Source organism: Musa acuminata, chromosome BXJ1-2 (assembly GCF_036884655.1).
Source record: "Musa acuminata AAA Group cultivar baxijiao chromosome BXJ1-2, Cavendish_Baxijiao_AAA, whole genome shotgun sequence".
In the NCBI taxonomy this organism is placed as follows: domain Eukaryota; kingdom Viridiplantae; phylum Streptophyta; class Magnoliopsida; order Zingiberales; family Musaceae; genus Musa; species Musa acuminata.
The window spans coordinates 21,930,368-21,949,236 of record NC_088328.1 but is presented as its reverse complement, the minus strand read 5'-3'; the positions used below and the strand labels follow the sequence as shown (position 1 = coordinate 21,949,236).

Genomic DNA, 18,869 nt, shown 5'->3' with positions numbered 1-18,869 from the left:
CTTCTCTCCTCCGCCGTTCGATTTTAGGTGGCAACTGGTGGATCCGATGAAGCTTCTCTGCTACCTGAGCGTCATTCCGTCGAACACCTCCTCCCCTCCTGTATTTATTTTATTGCTTCGTTTTCACCATCGAGAAGGGAACGGCTATGAGAGCGCCGTGTGCGAGCATCAAATGGCCATTGAGTTGATAAGCAGACCAGGCAGAGATCGAACGGGTTCCACGAAGAAGCGGAGACGAGGAGTGTGTTCCCCGTGTTGAATGGGTTCGTGTTGTCGATGCGCATGGTTGCTGTGATCGGAGATCAGAAAGAAGGGAGACGAGAGAAAGTAGAAGATGGCGTCCGCACCGCTCAATCCGTCCAAGAAGTCGATCCGCAGCCCAGGCGGTGGTGGGTCTCAAAACAACCGCAATGCCAGTGGGCAAACGGTCAAGTTCGCGAGGAGGACGTCGAGCGGCCGCTACGTTAGCCTCTCCAGGGAGGACATGGACATGTCGGGGGAGCTCTCCGGGGACTACATGAACTACACGGTGCACATACCCCCGACACCCGACAACCAACCCATGGATGGACCCGCCGAGGCCGCGTCGGTGGCGGTCAAGGCGGAGGAGCAGTACGTCTCCAACTCGCTCTTCACCGGGGGTTTTAACAGCGTCACCAGGGCGCATCTCATGGACAAGGTCATCGACTCCGAGGTGATGCACCCCCAGATGGCGGGCGCCAAGGGCTCATCCTGTGCCATGCAGGCCTGCGATGGCAAGGTCATGCGGGACGAGCGCGGAGAAGACATCGACCCGTGCGAATGCAGGTAGCCTCCTCCTCCTCGGCCAGTCTTGAGAGCGAAAGAAGGTCTTCTACTGGTGCTAACCAATCGATTCCAGGTTTAAGATTTGCAGGGACTGCTACTTGGACGCTCAAAAGGATGGGGGGACGTGCCCGGGTTGCAAGGAGCCATACAAGATAGGGGAGTACGAGGACGATGTGCCGGACTTCCGCACCGGCGCTCTCTCCCTTCCGGCGCCGGCCAACGCCAAGACGACAGCTGACAACCGCATGTCGGTAATGAAGTCGAACAAGTCCCTGCTGATGCGCAGCCAGACCGGGGAGTTCGACCACAACCGGTGGTTGTTCGAAAGCAAAGGGACGTACGGCTATGGGAACGCCTATTGGCCCAAAGACGGCATGTACGATGATGATCTCGAGGAGGGCATGGCGGACGGCATCCCGGAAAACATGGATAAGCCCTGGAAACCCCTGACTCGGAAGATCCCGATGCCTGCCGGAATCATCAGCCCTTACAGGTATGTTGTCTCCAACCCCTCACCCCATTGTGATGCCATGCGATCTACTAATCTCGTTGATGTGACCTCAGGCTTCTCATAGTTGTGCGGCTGGTTGCTCTGGGTTTCTTCCTGGTATGGAGGGTGAAGCATCCGAACGAGGAGGCCATGTGGCTGTGGGGCATGTCCATAGTCTGTGAGATCTGGTTTGCCTTCTCCTGGATCCTCGACGTGATCCCCAAGCTCCACCCGATCAATCGGGCGACCGACCTCTCGGTGCTCAAGGAGAAGTTCGATATGCCATCCCCCTCCAATCCGTCGGGACGCTCTGACCTTCCCGGCATGGACGTCTTCGTCTCCACCGCCGATCCCGAGAAAGAGCCACCGCTCGTCACGGCTAACACTATCCTGTCAATCCTGGCCGCCAATTATCCGGTGGAGAAGTTAGCGTGCTACATATCTGATGATGGTGGCGCTCTGCTCACTTTCGAGGCGATGGCGGAGGCCGCGAGCTTCGCCAATATTTGGGTCCCCTTCTGTCGCAAGCATGACATCGAGCCGAGGAACCCCGACAGCTACTTCAGCTTGAAGGGGGACCCGACCAAGAACAAGAGGCGGTCGGACTTCGTGAAGGACCGGAGGAAAGTGAAGCGGGAGTATGACGAGTTCAAGGTGAGGATCAACGGGTTGCCCGATTCCATCAGGAGGAGGTCGGACGCATTCAATGCTCGGGAGGAAATGAAGGCGATCAAGCACATCAGGGAGAGTGGTGGCGACCCGACGGAGCCGATAAAGGTCACCAAGGCGACGTGGATGGCCGATGGGACGCATTGGCCGGGGAGTTGGGCCACCTCCGCCCCTGAGCATGCCAGAGGAGATCACGCGAGCATCCTCCAGGTAATATATACGAGTACTAACACCACCGTTTCACACTCTCCTTCTTCTTCTCTTCCTTTTTCTTTCTACTGCAGGTGATGCTGAAGCCGCCCTCGGCGGATCCGCTTTACGGGCTGCCGGACGAGGACCAGACGATGGACTTCACGGACGTGGACATCCGACTGCCGATGCTGGTGTACATGTCGCGCGAGAAGCGGCGGGGGTACGACCACAACAAGAAGGCCGGGGCCATGAACGCGCTGGTGCGGTCGTCGGCCGTCATGTCGAACGGCCCCTTCATCCTCAACCTTGACTGCGACCACTACATCAACAACGCCGACGCCATGCGCGAGGGCATGTGCTTCATGTTGGACCGAGGTGGTGACCGCATCTGCTACATCCAGTTCCCCCAGAGGTTCGAGGGCATCGACCCCTCCGACCGCTACGCCAACCACAACACCGTCTTCTTCGATGGCAACATGCGCGCCCTGGACGGCGTGCAGGTATCTCACTCTGTGCCGTTTATCTACCCCAGTTGGGGAGGGGCGGTTCGTTTTCTTAGATCGTTGTTGTCGGACTTGCAGGGTCCGGTTTATGTGGGGACCGGTTGCTTGTTCCGGCGATTTGCGCTGTATGGATTCGACCCTCCCCGGGCGACCGAGTACACCGGGCTGTTCACGAAGAAGGAGAAGAAGAGCACGTACAGCAAAGAGACGGACTCGGACACGCAGTCGCTCAGGGCAGAAGACTTCGACACCGATCTCGACCCGGCGCTGCTGCCCAAGCGGTTTGGCAACTCCGCAGCGCTGTCCGAGTCGATACCCGTGGCCGAGTTCCAGGGCCGCCCCCTGGCCGACCACCCTGGGATCAAGCATGGCCGCCCTCCCGGTGCTCTCAGGGTCCCGCGACCCCCCCTCGATCCCGCCACCGTCGCTGAGGCCGTCTCTGTCATCTCTTGTTGGTACGTCATTCGTTTCATCTTCTCCTCCTTCCTGACATGCTTCGATCTGTTCTTGCTGAGTGATCGTATGGATTCAGGTACGAGGACAAGACGGAGTGGGGCGACCGCGTGGGTTGGATCTACGGGTCGGTGACGGAGGACGTGGTGACAGGGTACAGGATGCACAACAGGGGGTGGCGCTCGGTGTACTGCATCACCAAGCGCGACGCCTTCCGGGGGTCGGCGCCCATCAACCTGACGGACCGGCTCCACCAGGTGCTCCGCTGGGCCACCGGCTCCGTGGAGATCTTCTTCTCCCGCAACAACGCCCTGCTGGCGTCACGGCGTCTGAAGCTGCTGCAGCGCATCGCCTACCTCAACGTCGGCATCTACCCCTTCACCTCCATCTTCCTCCTCGTCTACTGCTTCCTCCCGGCCCTTTCCCTCTTCTCGGGCTACTTCATCGTCCAGACCCTCAACGTCACCTTCCTCGTCTACCTGCTCACCATCACCCTCACCCTCATCGGCCTGGCCATCCTTGAGGTCAAGTGGTCCGGCGTGGGCCTCGAAGAGTGGTGGCGCAACGAGCAGTTCTGGCTCATCTCCGGCACCAGCGCCCACCTGTACGCGGTGGTCCAGGGGCTCCTCAAGGTCGTGGCCGGGATCGAGATCTCCTTCACCCTCACCACCAAGTCCACGGCGGAGGACGAGGAGGACATCTACGCCGACCTGTACCTCGTCAAGTGGACGTCCCTCATGATCCCACCCATCACCATCATGATGGTGAACATCATCGCCATCGCCTTCGGCTTCGCCAAGACCATCTACAGCGAGGTCCCCAAGTGGAGCAAGCTGATGGGCGGTGCCTTCTTCAGCTTCTGGGTGCTGGCTCACCTCTACCCCTTCGCCAAGGGCCTCATGGGCAGGCGCGGCAAGACTCCCACCATCGTCTTCGTCTGGTCCGGCCTCATCGCCATCACCATCTCACTCCTCTGGATCGCCATCAGCCCTCCCAAGGAAGGCGAAGGCTCCACCGCCACCAGCACCTTCCAGTTCCCATAATACTCTCTCTCTCTCTCTCACTCTCTCTATATATAATATATATATCCATATCTATTATCTACAGACATATATATTAAACGTCACGTATCGAAAGATTGAGGAACGGCAAAGATGTAGAAACGAATAATTACGTAGACGAGGAACGATATATGGATGCATGCTTAGTATATGCAACCCTGAAGCCACATTATTAAGCAGTTTTCCTTGTCTGCATTGTATTTTTACTTTTATTCTTTTGATGTAATTCTTCTGCAATTTGTTGTCATCTTGTTCCTCATTCTCATTAACTTCTGCTTGAAGCCATTTTCTATTTCCTCATGATGCAAGCCAATGATTCTCATTTTCTTTTTCTGTTTACTCTTGGAAGTTTCTCTCTCTCTCTCCTTTTCACCCAAGTAGTATGTAATTCTTCTCTCATCTTCAATAAATGAATTGTGGGTTGTGACATCCAAAGTTCAATCTCTTATCATAATATTTACATGGAGAGTTGGATTGGCTTGGAGTGTTTAATGTGTCTATTATTAACTCAATTATTTATTATGAATTTTCCCCTACTTGGAGAACAGGAATCCAAAAAGAACACCAACATGGAATGACTTTTGGATGGAGATGACCCTATGGAAATAACCCTACATCATGCACAGCAAAACTAAGAAATACCACAATAGGAGTAACCATGCATGGCCTACAAATGTTATCATAGGAATCAAGATAAGACGTGAAGTGCAACATCAAGCAATCCTTCAATATCATTTCCAAATCTGCAACGCAAATTCCGATTCATTGCATACCAAAAATCAAAAAGAAAATTCATATGAGTCTCAAAACCCTAATGTTATGTTGACGACTTGCATGGGATGTCTACGTGAAATTAATGGAAGGGGGGGAGCATTCATTGCAGGTGCAGTGCCTGCAGCTGCAGCAGCAGCAACGGCGAGAAGGAAACTGCATGCAACGACGAATATGGCATGTCTTCTTTATGACGATGGTGATGATGATGAGGTATTCCTGCAGACCCAGCTGTGCACCGTCAGTTTCCGACGCTTTGCCGACAAGCCATCTGCTGCTTTCTCCCATTATATATACCCTGCGCTGCTGCCTTATTTTCATCTTGCAAGTTTCTCTTCCTTCTCCCTTCTTCATCCATGGCTGACGACGACGATTTGAGATTCTTCTTAGACTATGGAAGTGTGTTCGACTTCTCGGCCCCCACAACCACCTTCGCCAATCCATCCACGTCCACCACCCCGGTGGCTTCACCTTCTGCGGGATCGGCGGCCCCGGCGACTCGGCTAATTGAGTACCAGCCTCTGCCCACCTTCGCGAGTCCGTCCACGTCCGCCACCCCGGTCGTCAACCTGGTACCTCAATCCAACTTGCCGGACCAGATCCCGGCTCCTCGGTGGTCCTTCCCCTCCGTTCCTGCCGCTGCACCTTCTGCGGGAGCGGTGGCCGTGGCGACCCGGCTAATCGAGTCCCCGCCTCTGCCCGCCTTCGCGAGTCCGTCCACGTCCGCCGCACCGGTGCCTCGATCGAACTTCCTGAACCAGATCCCGACTCCTCGGCTGCCCTTCCCCTCCGTTCCTGCCGCTGGGCGTGGCTTCACCTTCTCCCCCACGTCTTCTGCTAGCCCGTCGACCTCTCGGTACTTCGATGACGGACTGCGCTTCGGATCGATGTTCAACCCGTCGTTCCCGCAGCTCTCGTCTGCGAATTCTATCGGGACGTCGTTCTTCTCCCCGACTAGAAGAAGCTTCCCCGTCGAGTCCGCGGCTGACAGCCTTCCTTACCGATTTGGCGGGAACAACGACATCAGCATCAACCCTTCGTTTGCTGCTTGTTTTCGTGCCTGGAAGAATCGAACGGAGTCGAGTTCGGCAGCAGGCGAGTTGGCGAGGACGAAGCAGGCGCCGCCTCTCCCATACAGGTGCAGCGAGTGCGACATGAGTTTCCCCACACCGCAAGCCTATGGCGGCCACATGAGTTCGCACAGCAAAGCGAGGAAGGCGCAGCCTCAGCCCGCAGAAGCCTTGGTTCCGCCGAAGAGGGCGAGGCGTCCGAACACAACCCCGTGGATCCCGGAACGTGGAGAACAGCTCGTCCTGCGTGCCCCCGATCTTGATCGACCTGCCTTGATCAGTGGCGCCACCGTGGCAGATGAAGAAGATGCACTGAGCGGCCCGCCGCTGGGAAGCCAAGGAGGCGAATCCAGCGACGGATGGCAGAGCTGAAGTGGAATCCACAGTTGCAGGACGCATGAACCGGTCGTGCTTCTGTTCTTAGTAGAGTGCGATGTAGGGCAACCGATAAATGCTTTAAGATTCGCGTTTGTTTGTGGATGATGATGTCTCAATCGTTTTATTGACCATGCGTTATTATTAATGCTTTTTTTATTATATGGTAATTATATACGCCGATCATTCACATAGTCTCACGTGCATCGCTCGTGTCGGTACTCGTAAAGACGGAAACACCCTTCTCTGGTTCGCCCATTAACTAAATCTCTTCTCTTCGACGCCTCCTCCGCCTCCATCCTTCCCTCTCGAGCGAGATCTGTCGTCACCGCTGCCTCTGCTGTTGAAACGAGAAGCCGTGGTCTTCGGGGTGCCGATCTCTTGCAGTTGTTTCTTGGATCGACGATCTGTCGACCGCCGTTCGTTTTCTCGGAAGGTAATGTCGGTCGATGCCACTTCCAGGCACTTCGAATTCGTTTATCTGCTACTTGTTCGTTTTCTTGCTGCGGGTGTGTCCTTCAAATGGGTCTGATGCACCATTTGCGTCCATCTTTCGGCCCAAGATGCTGAGCGGCTGGTTTGCCTTGGCAATTCTTGAGCCCATGCTGTCCCGAGTGCTATGATTCATTTCTTGATTGAGAACGAAAGAGATGTCGGTTGATGAATGCGGAGTCTATTGGTCTGGTTGTTTCCATCACCTCTTTCTTTTTTCTCCTTAATTTGCTCCATCAGTACCAATTTTCTCGTTATTGTTTGGATCTGTATCTTTCTCTTCTTGCATTACGAGACCGATCTGCTCCCTCCCGTTGATGTAGCTTAGAAGAAGAAGTTGCTGCTAAAGTGATCTTCTCCGTGGTAGTTTAGAGTCTTTAGACATTCTCTTAAAGATTCGCACCCATTCTATTCTGCGTTTGGCTAAACCACGTCACGTTTCTTGCATATTAGTAACCTGTGAATGTTTTCTAACCAGTTAATGATGAGACAGTGATGTCCTAGTATTCATGTCTTCGCCTGACAATCTGTGTGTTATTAATCTCTGCCGTCCAATTTATACATCAACAAGAGTGGATGATTACGTAGGCTTGAGAAATTACTCGTTGCCTGGCTAGATTTATCTTTTCCTTTTGCTTGTGGTTTTGATTTCTTTACCCAGAGAACTTGTTGGTATTTGAGGTTTTTGGTCCTTTAATTTTGCATCATTTAGTACCATTCTTTGTGTTGCAATCTAGTAGTCTATGGATAGTTAAGCACCTGCACGGATTTTGTTTGCACTTCAGGTCAGCTTGATAATTGTGGTTATTAGTTTGGCTTTGGTAAGAATGGCATACTTTACCCATACTCTAATTAGTTCTCGAGCATTCAAGTCGTTGTGCCATAATGGACCACAGGGAAAATGGCTGCTTCGGATGCGGCACCTCCCCAGATTGCGATAATTGGAGCAGGCATCTTTGTCCGGACTCAGTATATTCCTAGGTTAAGAGAGATAGCTGATCATTTAATTATTAAATCAATTTGGAGTCGAACTGAGGTATGAAATTTTTGTGTGTACTCTTGATGCAACAGGCTATGAATTGGATTTATCTGCAAACTAGTCTGTTCCGCTTGATGCATTCTGTACCTAACATTATGTGACATTCTGCCTAGGAATCTGCCAAAGCTGCCGCAGAACTCGCGCAAGATTTTGCTCCAAATATAGAATGTAAATGGGGTGATTCAGGACTTGAGGAAATCATTCAAGACAGCTCCATAACGGCAGTTGCTGTAGTTCTTGCTGCACAAGTTCAGGTTTGAATACATACCCGATGCTTCAGTTGTACAATGAAACCCCTAAGACTTATTCTTGAACTGTCATCTGCATGCCTCTATACAAAAGACTCCATAGAAGTACATGGAAGTATTAGAAGAAAAAAATTCATTAATTTCTGTACTTCCCGTGTAAGTTCTACAGATGAATGTAATCTTGTGTATTCATTTGGTTGCATTTGATTAGTTACAGAGTCTTCCACTTTCAGGAAATATTTTTATAAAATTTTATATTGAGATAAAATAAAATTGTCGCACTTTTGAATTACTAAATTAGTTAGCAGTACTATTTAGTGTTTGAAAGAAAAGATTACACTTTCTGACATGATGCTGGCACAAGAGAATGTAGTACATTGTAGAACTGCACAAGGGCCCTGGTGTTTACTTAGGAACTCATTCCAACCCATGATCTTGCATATAATGTGATCACTGCTTGACAGAAGTGAAAAATAAGTGATTGTTAAGTGCTAACTGAAGTGTTTTTGCTCTAATTGAATGATTATTTTAGCCACGAAAATTCAAAAGAAATTTATTTAAGAAAACAAAGAGGCAGAGAATATGAATCAACAAAGTCAATAGAAAAACTTGAAGAAGTTAGTTTAATAACATGACAAGGGCATATTGATCCAGTTAGAGTTGCTAAATTTTAGGCCTCACTCGTGTTCTCCTCTCATCCTTGTTCTAGTTAGTGTGTCATGATATTATAAAAATGTGGGCAGATACGTTATCTTCAAAGATGCATGTTTGTTACAAGGTCCATTATTTCAACTATATTAAATGATTCATCCTCGATAGTTTTTTAAAAAAAACTGACTTGGGCAGTACTTTAATAACATAAAATAAAGAGTTATGTTCTGTACTGCATAAGTCAACAAGAGTGACTGCTATAGCTGCATATCGAATAAAGGCTTTCTTAGTCTTTTACTTATAAACAATGATATCCTGCTTTCAAGCCCCATCATAATGGATCATTTGACAGAATTTGCACCGTGTTAATTACACTGTCCCTTCTTTGGAGTTCACCATTCTCCTGCTTGATTTTAGAATGGCCCTTTTTCACTCACTTCCCGCTATCCATCTATGATATTTCTTTTTCCATGGAATTGAAATTCTCATTGATATTTTGTTGATGACCATTTTTATCATCCCAGGCTAATTGCTGCTAACGCAGTTAATCAAACATGCAGGTTGAGATTTCCTTGAGAATGTTGAAAGCGGGAAAACACGTTATTCAAGGTACTGAAAAATTGACCATTACATTGGCTATTGAATCAATATATTAATATAGTAACTGAAAGGCTCATATTTAAATCAATATGAGCTTGGGACTGGTTAATTTTGTTGGTTTTGGTTAAATCGTCCTCAAGTTTATGAAGTTGATCTGTATTTTGCTCTTCTAAGATTTGAAATTGATCTTCACTAATCTAATACTCATTTTGAGTTTGTCTTCGTCCTTTGCATGGCTTACAAATTTGACGAACAAAGAAAAACCTGCTGCTGGAAGTAAGTAGTCCGTATCCTCAAATTGGTATCCTGTATCGTCATGTTTATATTAGTTGCTAAAGCCATTTGTTAGTGGTTTATGGACTTGAATGGCATGAAACGTCAACAAATATTTTCTTTCAGATAAAAGTCAATTAGCTTGTATGATTGTATGTTTTCCCTTCTTAATTTTTTCTCCACAATCATATATTATCTCATTGACATTGGATCTCCACAATCATATAAGCACCATGTGTCATGAGTGCTTATATATGTCAGTCTTATCACACAATTCTAAGCACATTTTGATCAAACTAATTGCTATTTTTAAAATAATTTCTGCAAACCTGTTTCATTGTTACTTGGAATGGGTTGGATGCACCATTTGTGTCCATCTATTGGCCCGAGAGCTGATCCTCTGGTTTGCCATAGCTATTAATATGATTTACTTCTTGCTTGAGATCCAAGGAGATGTCGGTTGATGGATACTGAGTCTAATTGTCTGGTTGTTTCCCTCTTATTGTCCTCTTTCTGCATAATTTGTTCATCACTCCCAATTTCCCATTATTGTTTGGATCTATACCCTTCCTCTCCTTGGATAAGGAGATCGATCTGCTCCCTCCTGTTACTTGTAATGGAAGATATATTGCCCTGTGACTCTTTTTGTTGAATACATTATTTTATTTATTTTTAGGCTCATACTGTGGACGTTGAATACATGGGACAGATGTTTATCTTGTGAATATGTCACTTTAAATTGATTACAGCATACAACTTGTTTAGGTTACAAGATGTTTATCGTGTGAATGTCACTTTAAGTGAATATGCCTTTGTGTAATCAATTTCCTGTCTTTGGTAGCCTTGTCCTATAGCCATCAACAGAAGAAATAACTCAGACAAATATAAGGTAAGAAATACCTTATGAAATGATTGACACTAGTCACTAGCACCAATTACTGAGTCATAAATGCAAACTACTAGAACTAGTTACTTGTCTCACCTGCAACATCATCAGTTATTAATATGTTTGTGCTTACTGCTGTTGATGTGTATTTTTTCATCAGAACATGTAGAGTGGCCTGTAAAACTTGTTTTACAAGGAAGGAGGTGTCCAGTGTTTGCACTTTGCCATTCTCTCTGAGCTAGTTTTGCTTTTACATAGAAAATATGCACATTGTTTTCATGCGTATGTCACTTTTCATGTTATCCCAATTTCAATCCTTATTGGCTTGCTAATTTATTTCTTTGTGATAGTCAATATTATTTTAATTTGATTAAGAGCTACATTATTGCATCTCCATGTGGTTCTGTATTTCACTAAAATGGTAAATTAATTATTTGAATCATCAGCTGTAAGCGAGGCAGAAACAGCAATATCATGCTACAATTCTTTTTGCAACAATTTTCCTCATCAACCTGTATGGGCTCTGGCTGAAAATTATCGCTTTGAACCTGCGTTTGTTGAGGTATCAACCTTCTGAAAGTAACTTTACTTTTTGTAAGTACTAAACACTATCTAAACTTGGTCATATAGTCCAGGAAATTGTTAAATGATATTGGTGATATGATGCACGTCCAAGTTATCATTGAAGGATCGATGAACAGTTCAAATCCTTACTTCTCAAGTTCCTGGAGACGAAATTATTTTGTAAGTGACAAGTTGAGTATGATTAAGCTGACCTCACCTGTTATTGCTATATTGTTTTGCGGGCTTTCCAAGCTTCCAAGAACTGGCATTTCAAATCCCCAACTTTTAAACAATGAGGAAAGCAATATTATTTTTTTCTCGAAATTGCATATTACACTGTATTTTATTACTATTGCTTCTATTATTGATGGAAATATTACAGTCAATTTTTTTATAATTTTGTTTTGGTTTCAGTACTGGGATCTGGTTAGACTGGCATGTACCAGGACGTGTGATACTAATATGGACAATACAGTCATAAAAAAGTATTAAATTAAGTCTAAGCTCAGTGTATGAGCATTATAGCACAGTACCAGCACACGTTTACCCAAATGGACCAGCGTGGTATAGTTGGTACACCTATGTAGTGGAATTTCAAACTTAGATGATGACTTCTCTATCCTCCATGCCTGTAAGTCCACAAGGGCGGAAACTACTTTACCAAATGTGTATATCAAGGGTGGAAATACCAGGTGTGATGGGCGAATATGTAATTATTTGAACATTTACGTGATGCTTTACTATAGCTAAAATGATGTTCTATAAACTGTTTGAATCCTACCCAATACGTTAGCACTGTATAGAGATACTGGTAAAGACTAGAACACGTCTGTGTCATGATATGCATATGACTGATGTTAAATATGTTGGATCATCATAGACATGAATGTGTGTCAAGTTACTATGAATTCGCCAAGTGCTTGTCTGGACTTGTGTTTATAAAAATAGTTTTCTCTACAAACTCCTTCTATGATGTCAAACATATGTTATTATTCTAGGGTCTTAAGTTTTATTGATGACACAATTATACCAAACTCATTAACGAGTCACCTAATTATTTAGTAGTTGAACGTTAAGGATGACATATGTATTTCTTTTATCAATATGGTGCAAAAAGACGTCTATTGCAGAAATGCTGGCAATTAAATTTCTCCTACCTGCTTATGGACTTGTTGTAAATAAAAAATTTATGCCACAAGCCATATACAAGGCTTTTGACATCATTGTTTAGTTGAAGCTGAAAGTCTTAGGTATTTCACAGTTATGGCTTCATGTTTCACTATAATTCTTTTTTAAACTTACAGGGAGGCTTCATTCTAGATATGGGGGTTCACTTCGTTGCAGGATTGAGGATGGTATGCTCTGTTTTCCTTCAGTCTAGCTCACAAGGCAAGATTTAGTTCATTAGTCATGCAGCCTCTGAAGAGGCTGTTTCTTGAGTTGACCCCCTTTTTATGTTTAGACTGATACCATGTTTTAAGGTTTGAACAATCACCTTTCTGCTTGTTTCAATACCAGGCAAGATACATGATCCACTCCAAAACTAATGTTAAAATTTCACCTGATAACTGTTTCATAAAACTAACACTAATTAAATAGTGGACCTAAGCAAAAAGGGTAAGCTGATGTTTGTATGTATCATCCAGAATCTTGGTCAATACATGAGATCCAGGAAAATGCTATGTGTAGATGATATGATATCATGTTAAAATTGCATTAGTATGGCACACTGCTGGCCAGACCATGCAAGCACACCATAATGATAAATTCAGAACTTAATGAAGTAAATTCAAGTAATTACTTTGTTAACTCCTTGCTAGTATTAAGGATCAATTTATCATTATGCTCAACAGATGGTTGGGTGTGAGATCAGCACAGTGTCTGCCATTGCCCGTCATGTGGATATGGCCCTGCCTCCACCTGACAATATATGTGCTCTTTTGTAAGTTTCGGCAAACTAGTGCTCCTGTAAAGTTCCAGGAATTTTTGGGGCTATTTTTAATTCTAAATAATTTGCACTTGTAGCCAATTGGAAAATGGATGCGCGGGGGTATTTGTAATGGCAGTGAACTCAATCTCCCCAAAGGTAAGCCGAATAAGATCGTCTATGTTTTCGACATACATATGCAACATAGGTTAAACAACAGAGGCTCATGTTGCATCTGTAAGTGGTGTACATGGCTGTGATATTCTCAATGGCTGAAGAAATTATGAGTTTCGAGGACCAGATGTCTTTTTTATTTTACATTGGTGCCTAAATCTTCTATTTTTATAAGTGATGTCATCAGATATATTGGCGCATTGATGGTTCAAAAGGGACATTGCAAATTGAACGTGGGACCGACAGTGGGCGCCATGGATATTCGGTATAAAAGAATTAAGTTCCTTGTATCTGTGGTTTCCAATAAATTTGGTTTAGAATTCTTCAAGGGTTTCTTTCGGTCTGCTTATTTTTGTGGACATTTTGGGAAGTATAAACTATGATGGCGATCAACTGCAGGTTCTGTTTTATACAGCAGGCGGGCATTGTCAAAGGACTTTCTATCCTTTCTGTGGAGTAAACGAGGAATTGAAGTCATTTATTCATGACATTTCACAGGCTAACAGAAAGGTGCGCCAATCTTGATTGTCAAATAAGCCATTGCTCAAAGTTATATGAGTGTGTTCAATTCAATGATTCCATGATGTGTAGTAGATTCGAAAGATTCAGCTGAATAGTTCACTGAAATCTGTGTTTTTGGGGCCCAGGATGGGATGACCAGCCATGAACCTGAGCCACGTAGCTTGTACAAGGAAGGTGCACGAGATGTTGCAGTGTTGGAAGCGATGCTGGAGTCGAGCGCCAAACAAGGGGCTGCGGTCCATGTGAAGAAGCTATGATGAAGAAGCCTTGTGTTTGTAACCCAGTATGGACTACGTATGCGCGAGAATTAATTTTGTTCTAATTAACTATCAGAACCTGTTTTGATAATAAAGGCGTTGGCTTTTGTCAAGTAAATTATCAGCATCAGAATTATACGGCGACCAACGGTGGTTACTCACCACAACCGGGAAGAAAGAAATAAACATTAAAAGGAAAAGAAAAAGAAGAGAAAAACACATTACAAAGAAGGATTTTGATTTTGTTGTCAACCCAGTGATCACTAGATACTTTGAATCAGGGAATTGGAACATTTTGCAGTTGAAAATCCCATAATACAAAGAATAATTCATTTATTAATTAACGTAACTATTTGTGATATCCACAATGATGGGTGGATATCATGATTCTCTCCACTGCAATCTGTTGAGAGCATCCACGATCGCCTTGCGGAATTCATCATTGTGGAGAAGAAAGGATGAAACGTGACCACCTGTCACCCACCTCACTTCTGAGCCTGGCCATGCTTTCTGAAGCTCCAAAACTGAATGTTTTGGAATATATCCATCATCCTACAAAATCCAAAAAAAAAAAACATACAAAATCAGAAAAAAAATACATATGAATCCTTCGTGGGAAAGACAAGGAGCTTACAGTAGCAGCTACAAAAATGACAGCCTCAGGAATTTTAGGAATTGGGAACCGAGTAACGTCGGTAAGCGATAACACTGAGCGCAGCCGTTCTCTGGCTTGTTCCAGTGTCATCCCTGTCTTCTGTTCACCATCTTCTCTCAGCGCCCCCCATGCCGTGGCGTATTTCAAGACCCCTTCACAAAAAGCTACAACTGCAGAGTGGGGAGCAAGAAATGGCAGCGTGGCAATTGGTCTCGGATGCAGAGACCCAACCATTGCAGCATGCACACCCCCTACAGTTTGTCAATACCAAAGAAATTTGGATTAACATCAACCTAAGATAGTAATGAGAAGTAAAAAAGATGAGTCAAAAAATGATTTAAATAAAAAAAATTGTTGTCGTTATAAACTTAAATATATGATTGAGACATAACAAGTTGCAGGTTTGTTTAATGTTTCAGCACTAGCATAGTCTTTTAAGAAATAGGAGGCATATATTATATGACATTCAAAAGCAGTGGTCTTAGTATACTTCATTTTACCCATGCTAAGGCCACATATGCCTGTCTTGCCAAAACCAGCCTCAACTTCTAACCAGTGCAAGAGACTACGTGATTCATCAATAGTTACTCTCCCTAGCAGTAGCAAGTCACTCACACAAAGAAGCTTTGCACCACGCTGCAGTCTAGGACGTCGTTGTCCATAAAATGGGCTGCAGCACATTTAACTCAGATCAAAGCCAAAACATAAAGCATATGGAAAATCTTTTGCATTCTAAACATCAAAAGTATCCATGGCAGTTGAAAGAAAAATTTTCCCTACATCTTCCGGGCTACAAATGTTCTCCTTCAACAGTGGTCCACCACTGTTGAAAAGAAAAAAAATTTTACCTCTCAAGCACCATAGTTGCAATGTTCTCCTTCAACAGTGGTCCACCAAGTCTCAGCCTTCTCTCAAATGTATGATCTCCGGTGCCTATGAGTTTCCATACAAGTCGAATGAGATTCAGTTATGATTATGACGTGTTCCAAAAAAGTTTGCAAAAGCTGAACGAATAAGCAAGTGCTTGTAAAGGACCAGATATGAGAGGATAGTTATGATTTCTTACCAAATATTTTCCAGTATAATAACAATGTATACTCCACCTACCAAATTATTTAAAGACGTTGGACACATGGCTCATGTAAATTAGGACACATTTCTTTCATCATACAAGCCAATGAGAATCATTGAAAAAGTTTGGACTCGTTCATGAACCAACTTAATAATCCTCAAATTTCACCGGTATGCAAATGTAGTAGTTTTTTATTTGTGCTGATATAGTCATGGCATTGACAATTTTCAGTGCAATATGAAAGGTCTGTTGTAGCATCCTCTAAAATTGCACAAACTTGTTTCTATTTTATCCATCGAGAAGTAAAAACTTGATCGTGCATGCAGAATAAATGCAAGAGGCAATTGACAATCTCTCTGGTAAGGCTCTTCATCCATAAGTCAATTTCTTTACTATGGAAAGAGGCAGGTCATATTTTTCCCTACAACTCTAAAGGAACAAAAGAGGCATAAATCATAACACACATGAATCAAAAATCACCGTGTGCCTTGGTGAAACACTTAATATAAATCAGTGAATAATAGATTAATAAACCGACTTACCAAACTTGAACATTCTTAACTTTCTAAAGTCACTCCCAACGATGACTAACAGGCAACAAAGAAAACAACATCAACTCCAATAATTGATGTTGTTGCATTTCAGGAAAACAACGCAAGCAGCTAACAGGTAACAAAGAAAAGAGCACGAGTGTTGTATCATATCATAAAATAGTCTTGGCCAATATCACTTCTATGATTCTCTGCATGCATACAAATTAATATGTATCTACTCTGTTAGTTGTAGAAACTCACTCATTCAGCCAAATACAAGAACTACACCAAATATCTTCCACAACTAGACTTCAAATGCAATATTCAGCTATAACATGAACAATGCTATAATGCCACAAAAGTCAATATGCCAAGCATTCATAACAACTTCCAGGAGTCAGATGTCAAATAAACAAAAAAAAAATGTCTAACCTCGTTAGGATCATATGTACTAACCAAGTCAATGATAATAACCAAAGAAATGTTAGTTTCTTTATGCTACATAGATTTTGTCTCAGACAGTGTAATAATAGGAGTAAACTGAAGAATATGCTTCATATCAACCAACTATAGGAAATTGAAACATTTAATATGCCAGAAGAATATAGAAAGGATTTCCTTTAGCGAAACACGTTACTGATAGAACATAAAGTCAGATTGTACCTGCTAGGTGGACTACACAAGCCATCTTCTGTGGTGGAACAGTTTTTGGCACCAGAAAAGCAACTCTTGCATTATAGCTCTCGGGAGGTAATGCATTGATGAGTTGCTCGTCGCAAGGGGTCCTGAAAATACCTTCTCTCAGGCATGCATTACTTGTCTCCCACACAGTCTTCCACTTAGGTTGCACTAGAGTTGGTGGCCAATTCTGAGTTTCAGTTGCTGGGAAGAGCTGCTTGACAAAACGCTCCAACAAATCAAGCTTGCTTCCTCCCCATCCCTTTGAGAAAAAGGGTGTAGTTAATTTGGTTCTATGAACAAATGCCCCATAGATATGGTCCAGAACATAATGGAGGACTCCTAGGTTCACAGATACCATCTCTCAAGAACACCAGACCGCAATGCATGAACAATAATGAAAAAGAAAAAAAGAAGCCACTACTGTCAATCCCTCAGCTGCAAAACTCTGGGTTTGCGCACCATACAAGCTATGATCGGATAACCTGCAGAATCCACAGTAGAATGTTGGTCCTAATGACAATAAATTAATCTAGTGTCACAGAATCTCGATACAAGTATCAGATAGAAATAGTTAAGTAAATAGAACATCAAAGAATACAAAATATGGTGAGTATTATAAACTACCAACAATCGGACTACCAACAATAAAATGTTTTTATTAGAATGTTGGCAGCGACTACAAACAATGGGACATGGAACCCACCAAATACTGCAGAAGCAGACCAGACTCATAGCCAAGAAGCTCTGATAAATGCTAATGATGAAATCATTGGATAATGCAATTAAGAGTAGGGTTACAATAAGAATTTAACCATGTCAAGGAAAAGTCCACAAGGAATACAGCATTACAGATGCTGAAAAAAATAGGGAATTCCATACATCACGCCTAAAGCAAACTTGTGATGATCTTCTCCCCGCAGCTCAAAAGAAAACATGACAACTAGTATGAGATAAGCAATCTAATAACAACATTGTATGGCCATCCGAAACAGAGACATCCAATTATGGATCATCGTCGAGTAACACCGCGCCAGCCCATAGGAGACATCAAAAACGGATCTCCCCAGACAAATCCCATAGTTCACCAAGATTTGGTAAAGAAATCAAAGAAAGAGGCGTGGAACATCCAAGATGTAGATCGAACCAAATTCAAGCGCAAGAAAACTTGAAAGAGAAAGGAGGACCGACCTTGTCAAAATTGGAGGACAAGAGATCGCCCAGCAGCAAGCGGAAATCAGAGAAAACAACGAGCAACGGACACAACGCGAAGGGAGCTTCCCACCTGGAATGCCACCAGCACACGAAGAACGATCTATAAAGCGAAAACCTCCAAGAAAAGAGGGGATCAAGGAAAGAAAGCTTCCCAGAAGAGGCGTGGAACATCCAAGGTGTGGATCGAACCAATTTCGGGCGCAAGAAAACTTGAAAGAGAGAGGAGAAGGACCGATCTTCTCGAAGTTGGAAGGATTTAGCTCCCGAATTCAAGAAAGACAAGCGATCACCAAAAACAACGAGCTCCGGACAGGATGTGAAGGCAGATTCCGTACCTGTAATGCCATCAGCACCCAGAGGACGATCTATGAAGCGAAAACCTCCCGGGAAAGGGCGAATCAAGAAAGGAAACCCTCAATAACAGATCCGAGCGTGCCGTTCCTCTACCCAATAAAACCAAGAGTAGCCAACCACAAATCGAAATGATTGTGGACTGCAAACAGAGAAAGAAGCAGCAGCGACGGGCGGATTGATCGAATCCGAGGATGGAAAGATGAAGGAGAGAGACGATTGCCAAGAGCGGAAAATACTAGGAGCGAGAGCGAGAGAGGCGCAAACTATCGGCGGAGATGTGGAGATTTGCTCCGATTTATATAAACATCCAAGGGGTTTATTGTGATCGTACGGTTACT

General features: G+C 44.4%; 3 protein-coding genes across 4 annotated transcripts; 2 read left to right on the top strand and 1 right to left on the bottom strand.

The window, feature by feature from the left end:
• The first annotated feature begins 183 nt into the window (after window positions 1-183).
• LOC103974027 (cellulose synthase-like protein D4) lies at window positions 184-4,291 on the top strand. The gene is made up of 6 exons (XM_009388758.3): window positions 184-807; window positions 881-1,300; window positions 1,372-2,176; window positions 2,251-2,658; window positions 2,740-3,116; window positions 3,194-4,291. Exons 1-6 carry the CDS (start codon window positions 335-337, stop codon window positions 4,155-4,157), a joined length of 3,447 nt encoding a protein of 1,148 aa, XP_009387033.1. The 5' UTR covers window positions 184-334; the 3' UTR covers window positions 4,158-4,291.
• Window positions 4,292-6,653: 2,362 nt separating this feature from the next.
• LOC103972895 (dehydrogenase FPY6) lies at window positions 6,654-14,142 on the top strand. Its single transcript, XM_009387291.3, has 13 exons — window positions 6,654-6,827; window positions 7,780-7,919; window positions 8,036-8,176; window positions 9,382-9,430; window positions 9,680-9,697; window positions 11,027-11,142; window positions 11,211-11,324; window positions 12,449-12,499; window positions 12,998-13,086; window positions 13,170-13,230; window positions 13,433-13,510; window positions 13,645-13,755; window positions 13,893-14,142. The coding sequence occupies exons 2-13, from the start codon at window positions 7,785-7,787 to the stop codon at window positions 14,022-14,024; spliced, it is 1,095 nt and encodes a 364-aa protein (XP_009385566.1). The 5' UTR covers window positions 6,654-6,827; window positions 7,780-7,784; the 3' UTR covers window positions 14,025-14,142.
• A 101-nt stretch (window positions 14,143-14,243) lies between these two features.
• LOC135598453 (uncharacterized) lies at window positions 14,244-18,869 on the bottom strand. 2 transcript variants are annotated; one of them, XM_065092263.1, is made up of 7 exons: window positions 18,513-18,796; window positions 18,154-18,247; window positions 16,948-17,447; window positions 15,528-15,612; window positions 15,180-15,349; window positions 14,659-14,930; window positions 14,244-14,576 (listed from the first exon to the last, which is right to left on the bottom strand). In XM_065092263.1, exons 3-7 carry the CDS (start codon window positions 17,321-17,323, stop codon window positions 14,406-14,408), a joined length of 1,074 nt encoding a protein of 357 aa, XP_064948335.1. In that variant the 5' UTR covers window positions 17,324-17,447; window positions 18,154-18,247; window positions 18,513-18,796; the 3' UTR covers window positions 14,244-14,405. The 2 variants fall into 2 exon arrangements, with proteins under 2 accessions (XP_064948335.1, XP_064948343.1); XM_065092271.1 differs by lacking the exon at window positions 18,154-18,247 and having other exon boundaries at window positions 18,513-18,869.

Excerpts from the sequence above, each read along its gene's own strand:
- LOC103974027 (XM_009388758.3), top strand. The coding sequence starts at position 335 with ATGGCGTCCGCACCGCTCAATCCGTCCAAGAAGTCGATCCGCAGCCCA. Across the intron at positions 1,301-1,371 it reads GGAATCATCAGCCCTTACAG|GCTTCTCATAGTTGTGCGGC; the intron begins GTATGTTGTCTC and ends ATGTGACCTCAG. Across the intron at positions 3,117-3,193 it reads GTCTCTGTCATCTCTTGTTG|GTACGAGGACAAGACGGAGT; the intron begins GTACGTCATTCG and ends GTATGGATTCAG.
- LOC103972895 (XM_009387291.3), top strand. The coding sequence starts at position 7,785 with ATGGCTGCTTCGGATGCGGCACCTCCCCAGATTGCGATAATTGGAGCA. Across the intron at positions 12,500-12,997 it reads TCGTTGCAGGATTGAGGATG|ATGGTTGGGTGTGAGATCAG; the intron begins GTATGCTCTGTT and ends TATGCTCAACAG. Across the intron at positions 13,511-13,644 it reads GTGGGCGCCATGGATATTCG|GTTCTGTTTTATACAGCAGG; the intron begins GTATAAAAGAAT and ends GATCAACTGCAG.
- LOC135598453 (XM_065092271.1), bottom strand. The coding sequence starts at position 17,323 with ATGGTATCTGTGAACCTAGGAGTCCTCCATTATGTTCTGGACCATATC. Across the intron at positions 15,613-16,947 it reads TTGTGTAGTCCACCTAGCAG|GCACCGGAGATCATACATTT; the intron begins GTACAATCTGAC and ends GGAAACTCATAG. Across the intron at positions 14,931-15,179 it reads CATATGTGGCCTTAGCATGG|GGGGTGTGCATGCTGCAATG; the intron begins GTAAAATGAAGT and ends GACAAACTGTAG.